The sequence below is a fragment of the Venturia canescens genome, chromosome 1 (assembly GCF_019457755.1).
Source record: "Venturia canescens isolate UGA chromosome 1, ASM1945775v1, whole genome shotgun sequence".
NCBI classification, from domain to species: Eukaryota; Metazoa; Arthropoda; class Insecta; order Hymenoptera; family Ichneumonidae; genus Venturia; species Venturia canescens.
In genome coordinates, this window is record NC_057421.1 from 39,218,361 (window position 1) to 39,242,123 (window position 23,763).

The following is a 23,763-nucleotide window of genomic DNA, read 5'->3' on the forward strand; positions in this document are numbered from 1 at the left end:
CCACTAAAAAAGACTTTTTTTTCGTAAAAATTGAACTGGAAATATTTCGTCACAGGTTTGTTCTTGGACTTTGGCGATTTTTTTCCTTGTATCTTAATATGTTTTGTCAATTAGGAACCAAAGAGCACGATGGAAAACGGGTTGGAGGCCGAGATATGATTTTCGGTTTATAACATTGGTTTCTACGAAAAAAGACGTATTTTTCATCCAAATTGTACTGAAAATATTTCGTCACAGGTCTCTCCTTGGACTTTGGCGATTTTTTTCCTTGTACTCTAATATGTTTTGTCAATTAGGAACCAAAGAGCACGGTGAAAAGCAGGTTGTAGGTCGTGATATGATTTTCGGCTTATCACGTTGGTTTCCACGAAAAAAGACCTAAATTCCGTCAAAATTGTACTGAAAATATTTCGTCACAGATCTGTTCTTCGACTTTGGCGATTTTTCCCCTTGTCTTCTAATATGTTTTGTCCATTGGAAACTCAAGAGCATGTAGGAATGCGTGTTGCGGGCTGAGATATGATTTCCGGCTTATAACGTTAGTGAAAAGAAAGGAAAAGAGAAAAGATAGATCAAATTCAAGACACAACGAATACAACAGAATTGGCCATTTTTAAATGTCGTTTTTGCATTCTGAATCTAGACATTTTCGTGTCATCCAAAATATGCCCCCGATGAAATATATTTCCAAAGTTTGCAAGTGGCCGCGGAGATCCAATTATATCTACAGTGTGATAGTTGCAGAAAAAAGGCACCCGGAAACATTTATTATGTCAGAATTCAAAGAAGTAAAAAAAACTGAGCGTACTTGATTCAACAGAGCAACGGAATTCAAAGACGTTTAAGGTACCTGCATTGCTTGTGGAGGAAAACAATTTCATTTCAGGATAATTTAGAAATAAATTAGGAAATTCAGAAATTTAGCATAGAATTTAGAAAAAGGAAAATTAAGATAATTAGTAAAGTTGAAAACTTTTGTGATGAATTTTTGAAATTACATGTTACGGTTGGAGTAAGAAATTTAAATAATTGGCACACATGCTGCGACACAAAAATATCAAAGTTTGAAGGTATTCGCTCCATACCGCAGTAATACAAACTTTAATACTATTTGAAAAGAAATACTTTAAAACTTGCTGAACAAAGTTCCATTATATATTACCATAAAGATAGGGGGTGATACTTAGCACATATACTTATCCACAGAAATTTCCAAGTTCGCAGGTATCTGCTGCAATTCAATGTATCTGCGCAATGAGTTTGGAAGACAGCAATTTCAAATCCATCCATAAATGAGCAACTGAAGACTTTTGTAATGAATTTTTCACTTCATATTTATGTTACGGTGCGAGTCAAAAAATAAAATGAATGGCACAGTATATAAATTTTATAGTTTGCAGATTTTTGCTGTATTTCAATGATCCAAATCTATAGTATTAGAGTGGAAAGTTGTTAGAAGTCATGATGTTACATTGAAATGACATAGCGCACATAACATTCAGAAATTCTGTAGGTTTCCATGATGTTGGCAGGCATTATACTTAATCGCATCGAAAACTGAGCAACTGTACACTTATCGTAATCAATGTTTTCACCAATAATTCCACATTTGCAGTTTGCAGAATAGGAATACTCAACATACACGTCATTTCATAAGTATTGTTGTCAATATTTGTGTTTGCCTACCGCATTCCGAAGATTCAACTTTTCGTATTATCAGCAAAAAAAGCATCCAAAGACTTTTTGGAACAAGTTTCAAAATTTATTACTCGACAGACCAGGTGGAAAAAGAATAACTACACTTATATCAAGACCAGAAACTGTTTTGACAATCTGTTGTACAAAATGTGCGATTGATGATCATAATTGGAAACCTCTTGAATCACGTTACCACAATCAGCATGAAGAAATAGTAGAAAATCCTAGGACACACATATTAGGCAACCAATTAATAATATGCATCGATCCGCTGCAAACCGATGGAGTCAAAACAAGGATCGGAAAGAGCAGAGCCATAGTTAAAAAGAAAAAAGACAGCGCAATTGAAAGAGAACAGAAATCAAAATTGTTTCATGTATTTGTGCATTAGTTTCTGAAGACAGTAATTTCAGATCTATTCAGAAATAAGTAGGTGAAGACTTTAGTAATGAATATCTTCGTTAATATATTCCAGTCGGAACCAAAAAGTTAAAAGATTGGCATACCTGCTATTTCACAGAAAGATCAAAGTTCATAGGTACTTGCTACGTACCAGTTATACAGACTTTGGTGCTATAGGGAAAAACACTTCAAAATTACGTGAACCACATTTTTGAAACTTATTATGACACATTCAAAAAAAAAGTGACAGATACGATGCATGTTAAAGCAAGCAAAATGCTGTAATTTTGTATGTCTCCATGGTTATCCGCAGACAAAATATTTGATCACATCCAAAAATGATCAGGTGTAGACTTACAGACATGAATTTTTCAACCCACAATGCCAATCGCACACATGGTCTGGAAATATTCAATATACATGTCGCTTCATCACTTTGTCGAACTTTAGAGGTGTTCATTGCATTTCGAAGATACAAATTTTGATATCATGAAAATTAAGCACCCAATGACTTATTGAAATAAATTTCCAAATTTATCATGTAACAACTCAAGTGAATATATCTATGCATTTACATGGCCCAAAGATTTTTCAAAACTTGGGTGTATGAACAAGCAATCATGAAGGCTTTTTGTTATAAATATTTCAAATTATCTTGTTGAAATTAATATAAAAAAATAGAAATACGAATATCTCTCGTATTGTCTGGAGAACAAATAGAAATTGGTATGACAATATACACTGTAAGCTCAGGAGGTGGAAAAAAGGGACCGGTGAACACAGCCAAACTAAATGAAAGAAATTATGACAACAATACATTGAATTACTTGACCAAAGTTTTTTGAAATTTATTTGAATTCGTTTACACACAACCATCCACCTCTTTAATGTAATTACACAACATAGAATTTCTGTTTGGAAAGAACGTTTTAGAGGTTATAATGAACGAACGTTATTTTCTCATTGTTATTATTATTATTATTCAACACTAATTAGTCACGTCATTAATAATATCGATTCCTTCCACTTTTCAATAACCACTTTTATTTTTCTACAGCACTCCGGCGGTCATAACCTCAAACGTCAACATGACGCGAAATCTCGCAAATTTGCTATCTATGTATATATTACGATATCGAAGTAGAACAGATAATTCTTAATTTTCACGACACACATTATTCACGTTTTCACTTCTCAACATTTTACTCACTCTCAGTACACTGTATGAGATCAATTAATCCACTTTTGAGGTTTTATTTACTATAGATATTATTGTCGTGAATTGGGCTCGAAACTTATTGAAACTTCTTTTATGAAAAAAATAAAATTGATTATATCCACTGCTATTTCCAATAATATTTTATTTATTTAAACGAAATTTGCAAATCTTGCACCGTTGATCCACGGGGCTACGATCGCAATTACTTTATAATAACATAACAGACGATAACAGACGGTATACAAGAAAACATTGAGGACTATCAGAAACTTTCTCATCGGCGATTGGTCGAGACGGATAGATTCTCACCGGTGATTGGTTATGATGGGCATCAAGAAGCCCTTGTATGTATCGGTCTGAACCCATATACGGATACGTCAGCTGCGTAAATGTGTTGGTACTTTTTGCATAATCTTGAGCCCGTGCAAAGTTTTTTCTCAGCAATTACGCCACCGATCATGCTGATTTTGGGCGCAATCGAAAGAGAATTTCTTAATTAGCTGAAAGTTCAATTTTCAAATTGCGACATAACTCCTGAGCTTCGCAATTCAAGAAAATGACATGTCGATTTTACCCCCACCACCGCGAATCGTTTTATTCAGAGATAATATAGTCTCGGCGAGAGCCTCGGGCCAGCAGACGACAGGGCTGTCAATGTACTTGTCCCGAGACTCTGCCGAGTCTCTTGATAGATTCTGTGTTTAGAATGGTATGGGCTATACCGAGGACTTAGTATAATAACGAGGCATGGGCTATACCGAGGACTTAGTATAATAACGAGGCATGGGCTATACCGAGACTTATAAATTACGTGACACCGACTTTGCCGAAAACTTATATCTAAGAGTGGCCTGGGCTATACCAAGGAGTTTAGCTTTCTATGGCAAGTGATAGTCGGACGCTATGCCGAGAGACACTTGTCACGGAGATCTTAGGGTGATTTCGTTCCCGAGTGAAAGTCGGACGCTATGCCGAGAGACACTCGTTTCCGAGAACGAAGAGAATATCGTGATAGCTGGACGCTGTGCCAGGAGACACGATATTCGAAGTAGGATGGGCTTTCCTAAGGAAGCGTGATAGCTGGACGCTATGCCAGGAGACACGCCGAGAGTATATTATAGGATTGGAGTTTTTGGATCAAATGATAGGTAATTGGCCACGGAGGTGTCGCCTTATATAGTGTCTACTCCGTGGTGCGGCGAGGCACGCGGCACGGGGTTTCCCTCGCCGTGGTGGGGCGTCGGACTCGACTGTTCTTACGCACACGGGCGCTTGCCGTGTGTGTGTAACGTGTATCGTTACAGTATACAGTCACGGATGTTTTGATATTGTGATTACAAATACGGATTACGCTCAACAAACGAGGATTCAAACATCTTACAGTGAACCATAAAATAAACTTCGTGGATCCTGATACTCGCGCTCATACGCAAAACATTGAGAGAGTGTGGAGAGACCTGCGAGGTGCTGTGCCGAAATACGGTCGTGTTTCAAAAAATTGGTCTTTTTATATTTCCCAATTTTTATTCAAAAGAGAATACGAGTATTCAGAGCGAATCCCAGCTTTTTTCCGAATTATGCGCGAGATGTTTCCCATCGTAGATCTTCCGGTTCCTGAGATGCAAGCCTGAGTCATGCCCCCGTGAGTTAAAATTATTAAAATTACTAAAATTTCAATTTTGCGTGTGTGTGCGTGCGTGCGCGTGTGTGTGCGTGTGTGCGCGCGCGCGTGCGTGCGTGTGTGTGAACACTCAAACACTAAATACTCCCTGAAAATAAATTGAAAAATCCTTATACCACTGTTTGAACTTTGACATAAAAAATCAAAGGAGGGGGGGGGGGGTGACCACCGCCATTTTTCTTCGGGGTTGTAGTGGGGGGACCTTCCCCCACCATTCCCCCCTCCCACAAGTGGTGGGGTTACTTTGTATACCTTTACCAAAATCGTATTGTATACAATAAAAAAAAATGTTCATCAAGTGTTGAAGATGAAAGATTGTACGAAGAACGGAGACGATAGAAAAACCTAACTATGCTTACATTTATAATTGAATGAAGTAATGAGAAAATTCTGCCTATAAAAATTGCCTCCGATTATAATTATGTAATTTAGTGATCCGAAACAATTGATCTAGCGATTTCGAAAATACATACTTTCTTTTGCTGCAGTGTAAATTGTGCCAGGAAGTTTTGGATGAGCTTGAGCTGTTTTAGCCGCGATGACAACGTTGGCTCCATCCCTGGCGACTTTTAAGGCAATACTTTTCCCAATTCCTCTAGAACCGCCGGTTATGAAGACTGTCCGACCGGCAAGCTTTCTAAAGAACAATTTCTCATGAAAAAAGTAGTAAGAAGGCGTGTGATTAGAGCACTGTTTTTTTCAAAAACTTCAACAGTTTGCATTTCAGCTTAATTGTCGTTGTAGAGAGGGTGCATTTTGGAAGGAAAATGAACAAAAAGAGTATTAGGGTGTGTCAAAAAAAATTTATTTCTTTTCTCTAAAAAGAACATCCTTCAATAGTTCCAATATCATAAAATATGATGCCGATCCAAATTTCAGCCCTTTAAATATTTCTTAGAGGTCGTTCATCGCGATTTTCTGTTTCCCATTTAATAATCTAGGGAACACATCACTGGCGACTTTTGAGTTTTGCAACTCGCGGATTGATCAATGTAGGATGATTCCCAAAGCACGTTTTTACAAAAAATCGAATACTCTATAAAAATACTCTTGTCATTTTGTAATAAATCTGCTCTTTTGACCGTTATTCACTATCAAAGTTGAATCGATAGTAGATATTTAACTTTTACCGCTTTTTTTCTGCGAAATTATTAACCTAAGACGATTACACCTCATGAGAATCTCGTGGTGGCCACATGGGGTGTGTCACACCCCATGCACTTTAGAGCGCTGTAGCATTTTGTAGAATTATTTTGGGGGCTCAACAAAAATTGAGAACATAATTCAAACGTTTCTCTATTATCCTATCCACGAACGGAACGGAAATTTTAGTTTGAAGAATGTTTAAAAAATTCTTGAAAAAAAATTCGCGAAAAAGTTTTTTTTTACTAAAAATTCTGTATTTTTTTTTGTTTTTTGACATATCAACAAAATTCAAGCAGGGTCTGATTTGTGAAAGCATTCTCTTTCTGGTGAGTATAATACCACCTGGACAGTAGTCTCAGTGAAACCCCATGTGACACTCGTGTAGTTCAAAACACAAATGCACGATAATTTATAAGAAGTTGATCGATCTATTCTCTCGAAACTTGCTTCAAATGGCCAATTCATTACTGAAGGTCATAAAAAAACCATTCCAAACGTAATGAATAAAAAAAATGAATCTTCTAAATCTTGGTAATGTATGAAAAACATTTGATTCAAAGGAACAAAACGTTGTCAAATAAATGCAAAAGTGACGAGTACATCGGATGACGAATGAAAAAAATTCAAAACATAATGGTATGAAAAAAAAATTACGAAATCAACTGTAAATAATTTCAACAAAACAATTAAGAAAAGCTTTCAAAAATCATGAAAAAAACATTATATTAAAAAAAATACAAATCCGTAAATATATTGTAACGGAAAAAAAATTCAAATAGAACGTGAGAAATTCATTCCTACGGGAAGCATCCGGAACTTGAGAAAGTTCTAGTTAATCAAAAAAGTTACCATCTGAGTTATGTGCAACACTAAAATTTATAACATCAATCGGAGAATGAGTATTTCATTAGTATATAATCCACAATTTTTCACAATATGAAATTGTTCTGAGAAGCGTTCAAATCCAAAAAAAAATCAGGATCCCCTGGTATTCACAATATTCGACGTCGATTTCGTATCGGTACAAATGATGTTTAAATATGTGCTAAAAGTATTTGTCAGGCCCATCACTTTTCATTCAAATTGCTCATTCAGATGAGAAAGAGCGGATGCATGGATTTTTTTTTATAATGTTTCAGAATCCGGATTACATCTCAAGATATATATAGAAAAAATCTCTAACCTTTCTAAATATTTTATACCATCAATCCGAATGTTGTTGACAATTTTCGATTTGTCTCCATTGCATATAACACTGTTGGATTCCTCGGCCTTTATTTCTCTTTTTTTCTTCTTCACTTTTTTTCACCACTTTTACCAAAACATTGTCCTGCCTTTATCTATTTTCTACAGAACCAGAAAAATTGGTACAGTGTCGGTGAACTATCAGATTCGCGATCTTTATAACCTTATCCAGTTAGCATTTCTAACATACCATACGTCATATCATAACGAAAATATATAGGTATATACTTGTACTACAGACCGGGGTATCGGTGAACTGTCAAATTCGCGATATTTATAACCTCATCATCTATCAGCATAAACAACACACCATACGTTATACGTCATGAAAATATATAGGTATATACTTGCATTATGGCACCAGAAAAACAATATATAGGTATATAAAATGTATTATGGCACCAGATTTGTCACTAAATAAAACAAATAAACATCAAAAATGTGTGCGAAAATCCGAGACCATTTTTTGATGCAATTAAAAAATAAATAATTAATATCTCTTCAACGCATTAAGCTACAGAGTTCGAAGAGGTCGCAATCGAAAGAAAAAAAAAATAAAAAATATGTCAACTTATAAACTTCTCCGGAATGCTATAATTAATTAATTATTGAAGAAACAAATTTTGAAAATTTTCGAAAACAATTGGAAATGCTATCGCTCCGGTAAAGAGTCTCTGGCAGCAACTCGTCATATATATAAATGTACTTGTCTCAGAGTCGCTGCCGCGACTCTAGATACTTATACCGAATAGAATTGGTTAGCTGGAAGAAATGAGAAGTAAAAATTGCCGTCATTGAATATAAACTGAAGAGTTATTTTGGAAGCTTGAACATGTTTATTGTGTCAAATTTTTTCCATTTATCGATGCACAATAATGTTCCTTGTATATTACAGGACAACTCGTTTCCATTCTTATTAAATTAGTGCAATTGAGTGAAAATTATTTGAAGATAACTTCCTAAATATCCTCTGCATGAATGTAAGTGCTCCCTCAGTTCTCGAAAAGCCCTGATTTTTATTTGAATGAATAGTGATGGGCTGGACAAGTACTTTTAACTCATATTTAAACATAATTTGTATCGATCCAATCGACGTCGAATATTGTGAATAATACCAGAAGTTCCTGAAAGTCTGAAAAGAATCGATTTTCTTATAAGTCTCTCCCACCATAAAGTAAGAAATGATTAACATTCATGTGATTTTTTTGGATTTGAAAACTTCTTTGAACAATTCCATAATCTGGAAATTTGGAGTTACTCATAAATCAGTTGTCCTCTGATTGATATCATAAATTTTAATGCCGCACGTAACTCAAGTGGTATCTTTTTTCAATTTATTAAAAAATACTTGGCCTCGAATTGATATCATTACTTTTATTCCTGTAAGTAACTTGGATGGATTGTTTTTAAATTGATTTTATTATTAGAATAAGATAAGAAAAATGGGGCACCGTTTTTCAAAATGTTTTCAAGCGTGATATTTCGGTTTCTTATTTCTCATGTTTTATTTGAATTTTTTTTCACTTTACAAAAGAATTACAGATTTGTATTTTTTTTTAATGAGATGTTTTTAACAGGCTTTGTGAAATTTTTTCCAATTGTTCTGTTGAAATTATTTACAGTTGGCTTCATTATTTTTTTTATGAAATTTTTATCACATTTTTCGTGATATGATCAGGAAACACGGAAACATCAATGTACTTGTCCAAACCTTTTTTTCCCTGGAACTTTTGGCGGTTTTTAGTTTTATTTCGACAAAAGAGTCTAGTGTGGAACTTGGAATTTTCAGGTAAGATCGCATAATAACTTTCCATTGAAAAATCTAACAATGTCAGCCTTAACGCTCGATTTTCACCTCTTTCAAGGTAAAAATTAAGCCCGGAACTCAATTCAGCGACACAAAAAACCCTTGTAAACCATTTTTCGTCCCAATTTTGTGCTCTACACCAAAAAAATCCGATAAAAATAAAAGTTCAAAACAATTACAAAAAAAAATTGATTAAAAAATAACAATTTGATCGAAGGAAAAAAAAAAAATTGAAACAAAAAATTAAATTAAAAAAAATCTGACGGAGAAAAAATTGAAAAGAAAAAAATTGACCGAAGACTTAGCGAGATTATGGTAATGATCAATATATTGTAATAAGAATTATGTGAACAAACGCTCGCCAAGTACTTCGGTCAACTTTTTTCTTTTCAATTTTTTCTCAGTCAAATTTTTTTCCAATTTAATGTTTTTTTTAATTATTTTTTTTTTCTTCGATCAAATTGTTATTTTTCAATCAAATTTTTTTTTTATAATTGTTTTTAAGTTTTATTTCTATCGGATTTTTTTGTGTAAAACACGAAAAATTCACAAAAAAACACAAAAAATGTACTTTCAATTAATTTAAAAAACATTCATTCAAGGTTAATAAGTTTAATGTATTTGATTACTGATGCTTTTTTTTCATCGGTTTCATTCATTTGACAACTTTTTGTGGGGCTATTTTCGGGGATTTATTTAACAACTTTTTGGGAGGCTACTTTCGGGGATGTATTTGACCATTGATGCTTTTGATAGGTTTCATTTATTTAACAACTTTTTGTGAGACTACTTTCGGGGGAAGTAAATGTACTTGTCTCACTTTTTTTACAGCATTTTTGCTGTTTTACATTATTACCAGAACTGACCCGACTTTTTTTTGTATATACCAATCAACAGGTTATATGTGGTATGAGACGCTGATGCTCGTTTTTTATAAACTTGTAAATTTCGTGAATTGTGAAAAAAATGCTGTATACCAAAGGTAGTTTCTTCGATATGAGACAAACATTTTATGAGTACTTTTTACACAATTCACGGTATCTTTTCTATGAGTTTCTCAACATCATATCATCATGATAAAAGTAAGCTAACGCTCCTTTATCCAACATACTTTTCTTTCCCAATGCTGCTGCGACAAATCCACTGAACCGAACATTTGAGGAAAAAAAGAGTTCGTTATACAAATTACATAAAAATCATGCATGATAAAGGTAAAAAAAAAATTTTAGTGCTCAAAAATGCGTTTTTTTCACTTATTCAATATTGTGAAGGTGTATAAGCTAAAATAACTCTGCATTTTAATCTTACCGCATCAAATTACATAAAAATCATGCATGATATAGGTCAAACAAGATGTTCGAGTACCCAAAAATGCGATTATTTGACATTTTGAAAAGTTTTTTGCAATTTACTCAAAATTGGTGGGTGTAGGCGCTGAACTGATCCTAAATTCTGATTCAGCGCGTCAAAATACATAGAATTACATGGGTCTAGTCGAAAGTACTGACCACTTTTTTTTTGTATGCCGGTGTTGTTTTTGGATGCGATCAAATATTTTATCTGCATATAACCATGGAGCCATACAAAATTACTCCATTTTGCTTACTGCTTGAATATGCACCATGTCTTTCACTTTTTTTCTTAAATGTGTAATAATAACTTTCAAAAATGTGGCTCAGGAAATTCTGAAATGTTTTTCCCCATAGTATTAAAGTTTGTATTACTGGTATGCAGCGAGTACCTTTAAACGTTGATATTTCTGTAAAGCGGCCGGTGTGCAAATCATTTCATTTTTTGGTTTCAACTGTAGTATGTAAACAAAGAAATTCATTACCAAAGTCTTCAGCCGCTTACTACTTCAGCGAATAGGGCTGAAATTGTTGTCGTCGAAAGCCAATGCACATACACATCAAACAATTAGAAGTTTTGTTCGCTTTTCAATATGCTGTCTTTTTACTTTTAGTTTTGGCATGATTAATTTGATTATGGAATGTGAATAGAAAAAATAGATAATAAAAATAATTCAAAATGCTACAAAAAGTCATCAATGGCTCATTTATGAATGGCATAAGAATTTATGGTTTCAGAATGCAATGCATATCTAGAAATATAAGCAACTCTGTTGGTTTTGACACGTTTTATACTTTTTCTTTCTCCGGTTGAACCTTGGTGTCTACATGCAGACTTTGAAAATGTTGTGCATCGACATGCGTGCATCCACTTTGCATCTCTGCGTATACTGATATAAATGAAAATGAATACTTCAAAAAGTCATGATAAGCCCATTTTTGAAGAAAATAAAAATTTCTAGCTTCTGAATGAAATATATTTTTCTAAAAATTGCCAATTCTGGTGGACTTGGTGAGCATTATATGTTTTTTTTTCTCTCTCTTTCTCTGTTTCTATCAAATTTTAAGGAAAATCAATGAATACATTTGTTTCATTAAAAATTCTTCATATCTTTTTTTATTTAAAATGATTTCATCGAAAAAAATAAAAGCAATATTTATAAATAAAGGCAAAAAATTTACGATGATGGAAAAAATTCGTAAACTTTACGGAAAATGATTTAAATCTCCCAAAATGATGGAAACATTCAAAATCGTTGAAAAATTGAGGCGATCATTTCAAACATTCGAAGAATGTCAAACTGTTATGTATTGCGCAAAACCTAACGAAAATCATTGGAGAAATTAATTTTAAACATCACAATAGAAACATAGGAAAACTTTCGAAGACCTTATTTAAAAATATTTTGTGTCATTTAGAACTACCACAGAAAAAAAATTTAATATCAAGCTGGAAAAATCCTCTCTCAGAGAAAAAAAATTTGGACTACTAAATCGATGATCGCCCGTTTTCGCATTATACCACAAAAAATGTAAACAAAAATTCTCAAACCTCACAATGAAAATGATTTCAAACCGTGAAAAAATATTCAAATTCATTACAATCCTACAGCATTGGTGAATAACATTATCCACTAATTTATGCGGTATTTTCAACGTGAATGAGAGTTTTGAATCGAATTTCAACCATTCGACACATAAAACAAACGTCCATGGTTTAAATTATTAACTATAATTATTTTTCATTATACGGCGTCCGAATTTATTGGTTAAAACAATTAGAAAAACATTATTTACGAAAATTTCATTTATTCCAATATACATCGCAGAGTATTCCTAGATAGATCAACCAATGTTTCAATTTTGCATTCCACACTCTATTGATTTTTGTTCTTAACCTCTAGAGAACCAGAAAGCCGATATATCGGCTCACCCTGTGATATGAACTTTGTATATAGTTGATACGTGATACTAGACACTAATTTGAGCACTTTTCAAGGGCGATTTCAACTCTCAAATGCCGGTCCTCTAAAGGTTAAGGTCATTATACTAATGACCTTAACATGTTTACCCTAAACACCTAAGCAAGTTACATGAGATTCAAAAGAGAATTTTTTATTATTACGACTATATTGAAAATATTGAAATTCTTGCCCACTAATATTAATCTCAATTAATCTTCTTGATTTTGCAAAAAAAAATAGGTAAGGACGTACAAGAATATATCGATGTGACGAGCACTTTTGTGTCGTATGTGAACATTTTTTAAAAGATTGCTTCAATCGAATTTTCAATTTTCTGATCGCAGAAATAAAGTTTTTTTTTCAACTTCGTGTTATTGGGATTAGATCAGTTTAATTTAACCTGAAAAACGAGATTGCAGAACTTTTGAGAAAAAAGGCGTGATATAAAACCTCCAAAATTCTTTCAGCCGGACAAGTACTTTTAAGACATATTTAAATATAATTTGTATCGATCCAATCGACGTTGAAATTTGTAAAATAATTCCAAAAGATCCTGAGTCTGAGAAAAATCGATTTTCTTCCAAGTCTCTGCCATCATAGTGTAACAAATTACTATACCTTTGATGTGATTTTTTTTGGATTTAAACGCTTCTTAGAGCAATTTCATAATGTTGAAATTTGGAGTTACTCATAAATTACTTGTCCTCCGATTGATAACATAAATTTTAGTGCTGCACGTAACTCAAGTGGTAACTTTTTTCAATTTATTAGAAAATACTTGGCCTCGAATTGATATCATAAGTTTTAATGCTGCAAGTAACTTATTTTTTTATTCAATTGATTTAGTTGTTAGAATAAGATAAGAAGAGCGAGGCATTGTTTTTCAAAATGTTTTCAAGTGCGATATTTCGGTTTCTTATTTCTCATGTTTTATTTGAATTTTTTTTCACTTTACAAAAAAAATACAGATTTGTATTTTTTTTTAATGAGATGTTTTTAACAGGATTTGTGAAATTTTTTCTAATTGTTCTGTTGAAATTATTTACAGTTGGTTTCATAATTTTTTATTATGGAATTTTTTTTACATTTTTCGTGATATGAACAGGTAACAAGGGACCATCAATGTATTTGTCCCAACTTTTTTTTCCCTAAGATTTGAATATCTGCAGAAAAAGAGCACCTGAAGACTTTTTGAAACCAATTTTCATATTCATCACGCGACAAGCCAAGCAGTATGTGAATAACTATGCACAAAAGATTTACTTAAAATTCACATGTATAAATATAAACAACCATACACTTCATAAATCTTCATAAAACTTGTGAATCATTTTGTCGTAATTAACGCAAGAGAATGTCTAATTAATAAATCTTGGTAAGGATTTACTGGTAACTGAACGCATCCAAAAAATAATTTAAAATGTATTTCCTGTGAAATGGCGTAAGAAACTGATGCCTTCAGTAGAATCATTTGCCAATATCATATGCATAGTTTCATCAATAAAATCTTCATAAGTAGTAACCTAAATTGAAAATCTATGTGACCATACTGCATAGCCTCAGCACATAGTTAAGAGTTCCATATGAGTCCAATACAATAGTTGAAGATAGAACTAGTTGAAGAAGAAGTAGAAGATAGAAGTAGAAGATATGTCAGAACTGCAAAGTGTTTAGAAAGTGTGATACTTCGCTACGTTTAACACCAAAATTTAACAGGCAAAATTTTCAGATGGAGTGATTGAAGCATTTACTGTATAATTTATTGAGGAGCGTGATAGTAATTAGCACATGTGATGCATGGCTATCACAATCAAGACCATGTGGTTTCTTGCAATTGTAAACATTAATCAACCTTTATCCTGTGAGAAATAATTGGAACTTATACTTGTACTAGATACTCAGAAAATATACTGATGAGCTAAACTACAGATTTAAAGTACTTTGCTAAGGAAACATACATTGACCCAAAAAAATGTCGAACCTTATGAATCAAAACATGAATACATACGTCGTTACAAAACTTATAAGTACACACTCAAAAACTGGTTGCATAGTTAAATGGACTTACCCTGTATTAATCATTCTGGGAAAATTCTTGAGATTATTTTTCTAGGTTACTCTAATAGCCGAATAGATTTGAGATACAATGAACTCGTCTGTTCCCTATGAGAAGGTGAAAACTGGTTATCGAATTCTGTTTTTGGAGTGGCAGCGTATCAATAATAATAGGAATTAATGCTCTCATGAACGTCGAATTATGGATATAACGGTACAAAGTTCAGTCTTGGAGTTAAAAATACAGCCTGCAATCATAAAGAACTTAGCTATAATTGAAAAGTACTGTTGAATTGCTGTTAAGATACATTTAACAAAATTCATTGAATTTTTTAAATTTCAGCTATAGTTAAAGAACAATAACTATCTATGATGAAAAAAACTTGCCATTCGGAAGCCGTATAACAATATGCATTAAAAAAAATAAGTCAAGAATCCAGAAATCGGTCGGCCAAGTTCACGGAGGTAGTAGAGATACAGGCATACAGCTGATACAGACCATGGGCAGAGGCAAACAAGTACCGTGAGTTGACCGTGGGCACTACCAACACTACCAAGTCCAAAGGCGTCAAAAATAATCCTATGTCTAACTTGTACCAAACACTGATTATTGAAAGTTACCAATTTACTAATTATTAAACATATTATGTGACAGAATTCGAGAAGATCAATAAAAATCTCTGAAGAACTTAACACCACGTTACATGAAAGCGTGAAATAAATGAGCAGACAAAGTGACACAACCTCAAATTCCTGAAGTCGTATGAAACTGCTTCGAGAGTGTAGAAATTTAAGAGCAAGAAGAAACAAAAAATAATTCACAAACAGAAATGAGTTCTCAACAAAGTCCAGCAGCTCTACAAGCGAGTGTTGATCGGGAAAAAGTTTATACGTGGATTATTGAACTGTCAAATCCTGAAACCCGAGAGAATGCGTTACTGGAGCTTAGCAAAAAACGTGAAGTTGTGCCCGATCTTGCACCTATGCTTTGGCATTCTTTTGGTACAGCTGCTTCTCTTCTTCAAGAAATAATAAACATTTATCCTGCAATTAATCCTGCCACTTTAACTGCTCATCAAAGCAACAGAGTTTGCAATGCTCTTGCCCTGTTGCAATGTGTTGCTAGTCATCCTGAAACACGTTCTGCCTTTTTACAGGTATTTAACCGCTATTAAAATCTGATATTGATTGGTTAATATCTTTGAACATTTATGCATATATTTATCGTTCAAATCTCTTGCATTTGTAAAAAATGCTCTTAAATATTGTCAAATCGATAAAGTTGACCTCATATTTAGAAAGTTGAAGGGTAGTTAAACTAGAAATAATGACCAAAGTTCAATCATGCTGAATCTAATTGAAAGCAAGCTGATCAGAATCTAAGGAATAGTCATAAATGGTCTAGATAATCTAGATCTCGCAATCACATTAAAAACCCTGAATCTAGCATAAGTACCATAAATAAATCAAGAGATTATAGATATTTTGTAATCATTATTATAAAAGTTTTGCCATCATTACAATTTATGATCTTTATATTATGAAATTGAATGTATGGATACTAGTTCAATGAAAATAATGAAAATTAATGCAAAGTGTCAAATACAGTGGGCGATGAAAGCATTCATACAGAGAGAATGTTAAAACAAATATCCTTTGTAAGAATACTTTTGTGGCTCACTGTATATTTAAAAAACATTTGGGAGATCAATATGGTTAGCATATTCAGTTTCAATTTTAGCAGGGATATCAATTGCTGAGAGTAATAATGGAAACATTAGGAACTCAGTGAGCCCTGGGATAGCAACTGATAAAACTGTCAATGCATTTGTCCTTTGAGTCTACCAAGTCTTATGAACAAGATGAAAAGTCTTTGGTCATTATAACTGTTATATTCATTATTACTATTATTGAATGCATAAATATATACATGATAGTATAGTATTGCTGCATCGTTTTGCACTATTGTAATAGTATATTACTCCTGACTTTGGAAAGTTGAACTTTTGGCGCATGTGTGATGAAAAAAATATTAATCTTCTTGGAAAATATCTTTTGTTTTTCAACAGGCTCATGTACCATTGTTCCTGTACCCATTTCTGCACACAGTGAGCAAAACAAGACCTTTTGAGTATTTGCGACTGACAAGTCTCGGTGTTATAGGAGCTTTAGTAAAAACTGATGAACAGGAAGTCATAACATTCTTACTTACAACAGAAATCATACCTCTCTGTTTGAGAATCATGGAAAGCGGTTCGGAACTCAGTAAAACAGTTGCCACATTTATACTCCAAAAAATTCTGCTTGATGACAGTGGGCTTTCATACATTTGTCAAACTTATGACAGATTTAGTCATGTCGCTATGATTCTTGGGAAAATGGTTTTGTCGCTCGCAAAAGACCCTTCCGCTAGACTGCTCAAACACGTTGTTCGATGTTACTTGAGGCTTTCCGACAATGTCCGGTGAGTTGGAATTAAGGAATAAATAGAAATCGAAATTGGCAAATGGGACTTTTAAATAGAATCACTGACACTCTATAAATTTATCTGACTTGTTTTTGTGTACTTTTGTCCACGTGAGTTATATGTAACTTATACTCTTCAGCATTTTCTTCTATTGTTTAATCTTTTACAGAGCCCTTTTAGCTCTCAGGCAATGTTTACCAGATCAGTTGAGGGATAACACATTTGCAACATGTCTTCAAGAAGATAAATCGACGAAACACTGGTTGAATCAATTACTGAAGAATCTGGAGACAGGACCACAGCAAGTACCTCCTCCTCAGCCAGGCCAGTCTGATCCAAGAGCCATTGGCATGTCACCACTAACATCATAGGCTTATGATAGCGGTGCATTGAAAAAATATTCAATTGAATTGCATTCATAATATAGTCGTTGCATGAGATTGAAAGAAAAATCGAATACCTTAATGGACAAGAAAAATAAAAAACGAACCGAAACAGCAACGAAGTAGTATTCGTTATTGACGACGATTTTACTTTTGTAATTTGAATTCGTTGCTCTCCACGGTACTTGGATTTTATGTATGAGAAAAACATTGAAAGAAAACACTCCATGATTGATGCGGACTCAAGATTGTAAAAAAAAGATTATATTTCCATATGTTTTTATATGGCTTTGTTAAGCATATATGTATATTAAGTATTTCGCACCGATTTGACGAACTTTCTTCCCAAACCCTACCAATTCAATGAATTTTTTTTTATATGACTACATTGAATCTCAAAGATACTCTGAATGTTTTGTAGATTTTTTAAAATAGTGTTTAAAAAAAAACTCTAAAAAACCTATTTCTGACAATCTAAAAAACTCACAAAAACCTATTATTATGTGTAGAAATCTTCAAGCTGTCACTCTAAGTGAAAGTATGATTTTTTCTTCCCTCAAGAACTCGAGAACTGCTCTATTTGAGCTAATTCGATAAGAAATTGTCAAACAATTCGTCTGATATATAAAAATATTTAAACATCGGACCACGGTTCACGAATTTTTCAGAATTGTTTTAATGTTGATTATAAAGCATAAAAAATCATACTTTCGCTACAGGTGATAGCTTGAAATGCATAATAACGAATTCTTGGGAACGTTTTCAGATTTTCAAAACTTTTTTCAAGTGGTCGTGTATTTTTCAGGGTGTCTTTCACACTCAATGTGAGCGTATCAGAAAGTCAAGTTATCAGGGTTCGAGGAAAAGTATATCCAATCGTTGTAGAATATCTAATATGTACTCATGTTTACTCAGATGTAGGGCCCCAAAACAAACTTTGGCAATTTTTAGGGTAGTCAGATTGTAAAATTCTTAAGGGAAAATTCTACGAGTATTTGGTTTAAGCCTTATTATTATTGATATACAATAATACTCTATTTTATTCTCGCTGACTCAGTTCTTACATCAAAAGTGAGCTGACCATGTAGCTCTATACAATTGACAGTTGAGATATTAACTTGGGTTGAATGAAAAATGCCAGTGTACCATATTGTTAGTGTTCCTTTTCTGTACGAGGCAAAAGCCTCCTGCACCAATGAAGAACAAGGCATGCTTCGTCGACCACAAATTGATGTAATGTATTTTTATCTGCTATTGTCAATTAACTGGAATCTCACGGTCAGTACACTTTAGATGAAATGCTGAGACTCTTCAGGATGTAACGATTATTGTACTCATAAGTCATAAAATCCTATCTCCGATACTGTATATATGACCGGATTTGTGTATATTAGATACATAAATATAAACGTGTAATATATAAACTACAACATTACATGCTCATTATGATCTGAAATATTATGTAGTCTTATTCTTAATCAGCATGCATAGCCAGATGAAATATACACCTATGTGCAGATTTTTTATTTTCGAGCCTAGAACCTAAAATCATTTCCCCAACAAATTTTAGTTTGATGAAAGTTAAGAACTTCGACAGGAATTCAGTAGATATGAAATTGAGTGTGTTTACACGGTGTTTTCAATTTTTTTCAAGAAAATGAACGGTACTGTATTAACCGGTTGACTGGTAAGCTTTCTTTTTTTCTTTTCAGTTTTAGTGCCAAAACTGATACGAGCCAATAAGTTACTGAATTATACGAAAATGCGATTCTGGGGGTTTTCGAGGTTGCTGATTCCATTCCCAAACTTGGTTTAACTTCCAATGAGTCAACTAGAGCTTTTTCCGAACATTTATTCGGTGTTTTATTTTTTCTAGATATTTTCAGTCAAATCTCTGAAAAATGTATTGGCGTAACTGCGAATATCCATATAGTTTGTATTAAAATCATAAAACGGAAAAAAGTTTCTGTTGTCAATCCTAAACATATAACATTTTTGAAATTTCTTTTCTGAAATTTTTTAACTTGTTTTGCCTTAAACTGAAAATCTTGAAATTATTTGGAAGAATTTCAATGCATTCAGAAGTGAAAAATGAAACTTCATTATCCTCTTTATATTTCAGTACAAGTCCCACAACGAAAAAATTGATCAGTTATAATTAAGCACTAATTGAAAAATAAAATTTCAAACCAAAATGAAATGAAAAAAATGAACTCAGCAAAAAGAAGCGCATTTTTTCTCGGTTTACCTTTCTTTTGAAATCCAAAAGTTCTCACGTTACGTTATGTTTTTAAAATACTATCTTTATCAAAAGAATGAGAAGCTCACGTGAAAAAATTATACAGAACTTTCTTCAAAATGAATTGAAAGCTCCAGCTATCCTCGTGAACGTCGCAGTATAAAAGAAACGTTCAATAGAATTTCTTCTCAAAACGCGGATCATCTGAGGATAAGAAAAGGAATTTAAACAAAAATAGATTGGAGCCGAATGTCTCCCGTTCGAAATACTCTTCATGAAATTCGTTTCTTTTATTTAGAAACTTCCCAAGCCTGGTGTAGCACATCACTTACAGAGTAACTTTATTTACACTATCCCGAAAGACACTCAGTTAAATCGATAAAAAAAAATTTTCATAAAACTGTAAAAATCATATTTTTCGTTTCACGAACAAGCTACTTGGTAGTTTATCGTAGAGAATTACTTCCTCTATTAAAAAACTGTTATAGGCATGATAATTGAAAAAAATTAATGAAATCACCTATTTTTGTTATGCCCGAACGTGAGAACGAGCGGGCTGAGAGGAAAATAACAATAACAAATATTAAAGTTACTAATCTCTCAGATGAACAAATAAATAATTGAGTAAAAAGGAGAAGAGATAGAAATAGTAGATGTTCGGAATAGCTATTAAAGCGCTAGGCGCACCTATTACGGTTGCTAATATACAATATGGAATTTCAGGAGGATTGATATAGGTCAAAACACATAAACAGAAGGTAAGAGTAACACGTTAGCTTGTTTATTGAAAAATCGGAATTGGAGATTTAGATTACAGTCGAATAAGATCGCAGTCTACTTCCTCTTGTTTGCAATTATATAACATAAATGAAATAAAAGGTGATACAATTTTGGACTTATGGGACGCGTAATCTGAGACGTGCTGACATAGAGCGGCGTTGCGGGTCTCCTCGAAGACAGTGTAGTCGGCACACTCACGTACACAAATCGCGTAGTACACTCAATAAATTTGAGCATATATTATATCGAAATATTGTTTAACTTCTGGATTTTTATTATTAATACTTTGAAGGTTTGGATATGTAAATAACCGATTAATGAGTTCTTATTTGCCTTCAAGAAGTAAAGAAACGCTGCACCTCAGTGCCTCACTAGCCCTGGAGCAGTGATGCTTGATCGCGAAAATTCGAAGACGCGTAATAGTCCAGTCACCTTAGCATAAGTTCTATTCAAGAGACCTAGAGGTTAGCCAATTTTTTATAAGTAGTTTGGACCTACAGGAATATAATCCTGAATTTGCGAACAAATCCAACTTGCACTTTTGCAATAAAAAATTATTGAAAAAAACGATTTTTTTGAGTTGGTGCTCAGGGAACGCATCTGATCGAAAAACTTAACACATGAAAGTTGTTCGACATAATGTCCTCTATAAAAAAGGTCTTATACAAAAATGCGGTATCATTCCTAATTAAGCAGTTAATTGCAAATAAAGACAAAAAATCACAACTTTATTTTTGCTGCTACAATCGTTTGTTTGTAGAGTTATCGGTTTGAAATTCACATAAGATGTAGGGAATTCAATGTCCAAGAGAACGGTCCAAGATTTATTAACCTGTAAGATATAGTTTAGCAACGATTTGCGATCTTCGAAAAAACTTTGACATCTCATAGAATTTGGCGATGAAGGCCTACAGCGTAGAAAAAAATCGAGGAGCTTCGTGTCACCGTGCACAAACTTTTTGGAAAAAATTAATCGTTTTTGTTGATAATAAATAGTGCTTTTTGACGTTTTAAAAATTTTACTTATAAACAAATAGCAATTCTGGACAAAGTTACAAAGATATTCGGAAAAATCTTGGACCATTCGATGCGTTTTTGAAAAACGAACAATTTAAAAAAAAAGTCTCAATATCTCTATTACAGACCAAGATATGAATATTTTTATATTTTTGCAAACATTTGTTGTTGATATTGAGATTTTTGGAAAAATCAAATTCGATAGCCTTCCGTAGGGTTCCAGCTATGAGATTTGATAAAATACTGACCTCCAACAGGGATATTGTCATCACGGTTATCCGTGTAATCTACTCGACGGCACGCGGCCGAGAGCACGGCGACCGCCGCTCGCCCGGGCGCGGCGGTGGGGGTACCCCTTCGCCCTCCGCAGACCCGCTCGAGCGACTTAGTTAACAAATTTGATAATTCCCCTTAGAATGGTCGTAGAACGATGTACTTTTTTTTCATTTTGCGTGATTTTTTCTCGCGAATGCGATGGTACCGTTAAAAATCATGTCCGTTCCACAGGAAAGCCGCCACGATCGATTTTAAAAATTCCACATATAACCATGCTTTAAATTCAATTTACCGTTAATGGGATAGGGTATCATGAATAAATATTTTCTTCAACATTATTTCATTCATAACAATTCGTTTATTTATATGAATGAAAAAAAATTAAGGAAGAATAGTTCACATCGTTTTGATTTTTTTTCTCGTCAGGTTCATACTCATCATCGCTATGAGATACTTTTACATTTATTGGCACCGTTACAACGGGCAAGTCAATTTCTATTTCATCGTCGATCGCTTCTTCACAATGGAAATTTTCTTCTCCATCCTCATCATCGATTAATATTATTTCGTGTTCGGCAGTATTCGCACAACTCATGCCGTTACATTTTTTACATAGTACCATACATTTTAATCCTAATTTCCTGCACGTACAATAAGATGTACAGTAGGGTGGCCCTTAATATGGGAAAAAAAAAATTTTCCCCCAAAACGATTCCAAATGATAAAAAAAAAATCTACGCAAAGCCGCAGCTATGTCCGGTAAGAGGAACACGTGCCTGTAAGCATGAACTTAGATTCAAATATCAATTTTTCTGCGTGATTGGAGAAATTTCGGTTTTTAAAATCTGGTTTATGTGTCAATTTTTTTTCCTACTTTCCAAAGCTATTGTATTCAATATCCAGATCAAATAATAAGGTCTTCCATACTACACTAACGAAAAAAATTAAAGGATCAAAAGATTTTTCCGAATTTTTAGTGATTTTTCAAAATGTTGTATTTCAGTGAAAAATGGTCGTATCGAGGTCTAAAAAAACGCATTTTGAAGCTTCAAGTTTCTGACTTCAAGATCTTATGACGAAAAAAATGCAGAGCTACATGTTCTGCGCAATTTTGAGAAAAAGTGTGAGAAAAAAATTTGCAAATTTTTATGCTGTTTATCAATTCCACAAGCGTAGATTTATTTTTTTCAACTAAGCCATGGTATGGACCGGATAGCTGGTTTATTCAGCTTCAATTTGCTTTTTAAAAACTTGGGTAGGACGTTTTTTTGTTGAGATGTTGAACTTTGAATTAAGAAGAACTCTTTTGTCTTTGATCGACGATATCTCGGCAACCAATAGTCGCACAAGAAATTCAAGGGCAGTTCTGAAAACTGTAATGAATGTCCTACAAGGTTCCGTTGCGATCTTGAAGATGAAATTTTTCTTTCATCCTTGTCGTGAGTTTAAAAAAATTGCAAAAAAAGGTAATTTATGGTTTTTCAGAAAGTCAATAGCCAAATTTCAAATAATCATGAAATGACTGATGTTGAGTATGCCATTTACAGCTGAATATACCCCCAAAAACCCTGCGAAGTTACATTTCGATCTAACCAATCGTTTCTTCGTTGCAACCGGTCAAACATTAAACAAATTTAAGGGTCACGTTTTTAACGTTAAACGAGTCGTGATCATGACCAAAATGAAAAAAAAAATTCTAAGTTTTTTCTACATTTTTCTCATAAATAAGGTTGAAGTATACAAAAAAAAAATTCCGAAAGTTTTTGATGAAAATTGATTTTATTTCTTAAGGCTTCCAACATTGAGGGCTACTGAAAAACCATAAATTACCTTTTTTTTTATTTTTTTAAATTCACGACAAGGATGGAATAAAAAATTCATCTTCAAGATCGCAACGGAACCTTGTAGGACATTCATTCCAGTTTTCAGAACTGCCCTTGAGTTTCTTGTGCGACTATTGGTTGCCGAGATATCGTCGATCAAAGACCAAAGAGTTCTTCTTAATTAAAAGTTCAACATCTCAGCAAAAAATGGT

At 33.4% G+C, this 23,763-nt stretch overlaps 2 protein-coding genes across 6 annotated transcripts in view; one reads left to right on the forward strand and one right to left on the reverse strand.

Annotated features, from left to right (window-relative positions):
• Hsdl2 (Hydroxysteroid dehydrogenase like 2) overlaps positions 1-14,814 on the reverse strand; it is a 324,919-nt gene extending 310,105 nt beyond the window's left edge. For all 5 annotated transcript variants that reach the window (XM_043434037.1, XM_043434036.1, XM_043434035.1 and 2 more), the window contains exons 1-2: positions 14,580-14,814; positions 5,474-5,637 (exon numbers count right to left, since the gene is read on the reverse strand). In XM_043434037.1, the coding sequence (XP_043289972.1) occupies positions 5,474-5,637; positions 14,580-14,593 (178 nt within the window). In that variant the 5' untranslated portion in view covers positions 14,594-14,814. The remainder of the gene's footprint in view (positions 1-5,473; positions 5,638-14,579) is intronic.
• A 186-nt stretch (positions 14,815-15,000) lies between these two features.
• Rcd-1 (Required for cell differentiation 1) lies at positions 15,001-18,942 on the forward strand. The gene is made up of 3 exons (XM_043434039.1): positions 15,001-15,723; positions 16,636-17,030; positions 17,203-18,942. Exons 1-3 carry the CDS (start codon positions 15,397-15,399, stop codon positions 17,402-17,404), a joined length of 924 nt encoding a protein of 307 aa, XP_043289974.1. The 5' UTR covers positions 15,001-15,396; the 3' UTR covers positions 17,405-18,942.
• Positions 18,943-23,763: the final 4,821 nt, after the last annotated feature.

What these genes read in the sequence shown, in the direction of transcription:
- Rcd-1 (XM_043434039.1), top strand. Translation starts at nt 15,397, where the DNA reads ATGAGTTCTCAACAAAGTCCAGCAGCTCTACAAGCGAGTGTTGATCGG. An exon ending in CACGTTCTGCCTTTTTACAG is followed by an intron (nt 15,724 to 16,635) that starts GTATTTAACCGC and finishes GTTTTTCAACAG; the next exon opens with GCTCATGTACCATTGTTCCT. An exon ending in AGGCTTTCCGACAATGTCCG is followed by an intron (nt 17,031 to 17,202) that starts GTGAGTTGGAAT and finishes AATCTTTTACAG; the next exon opens with AGCCCTTTTAGCTCTCAGGC.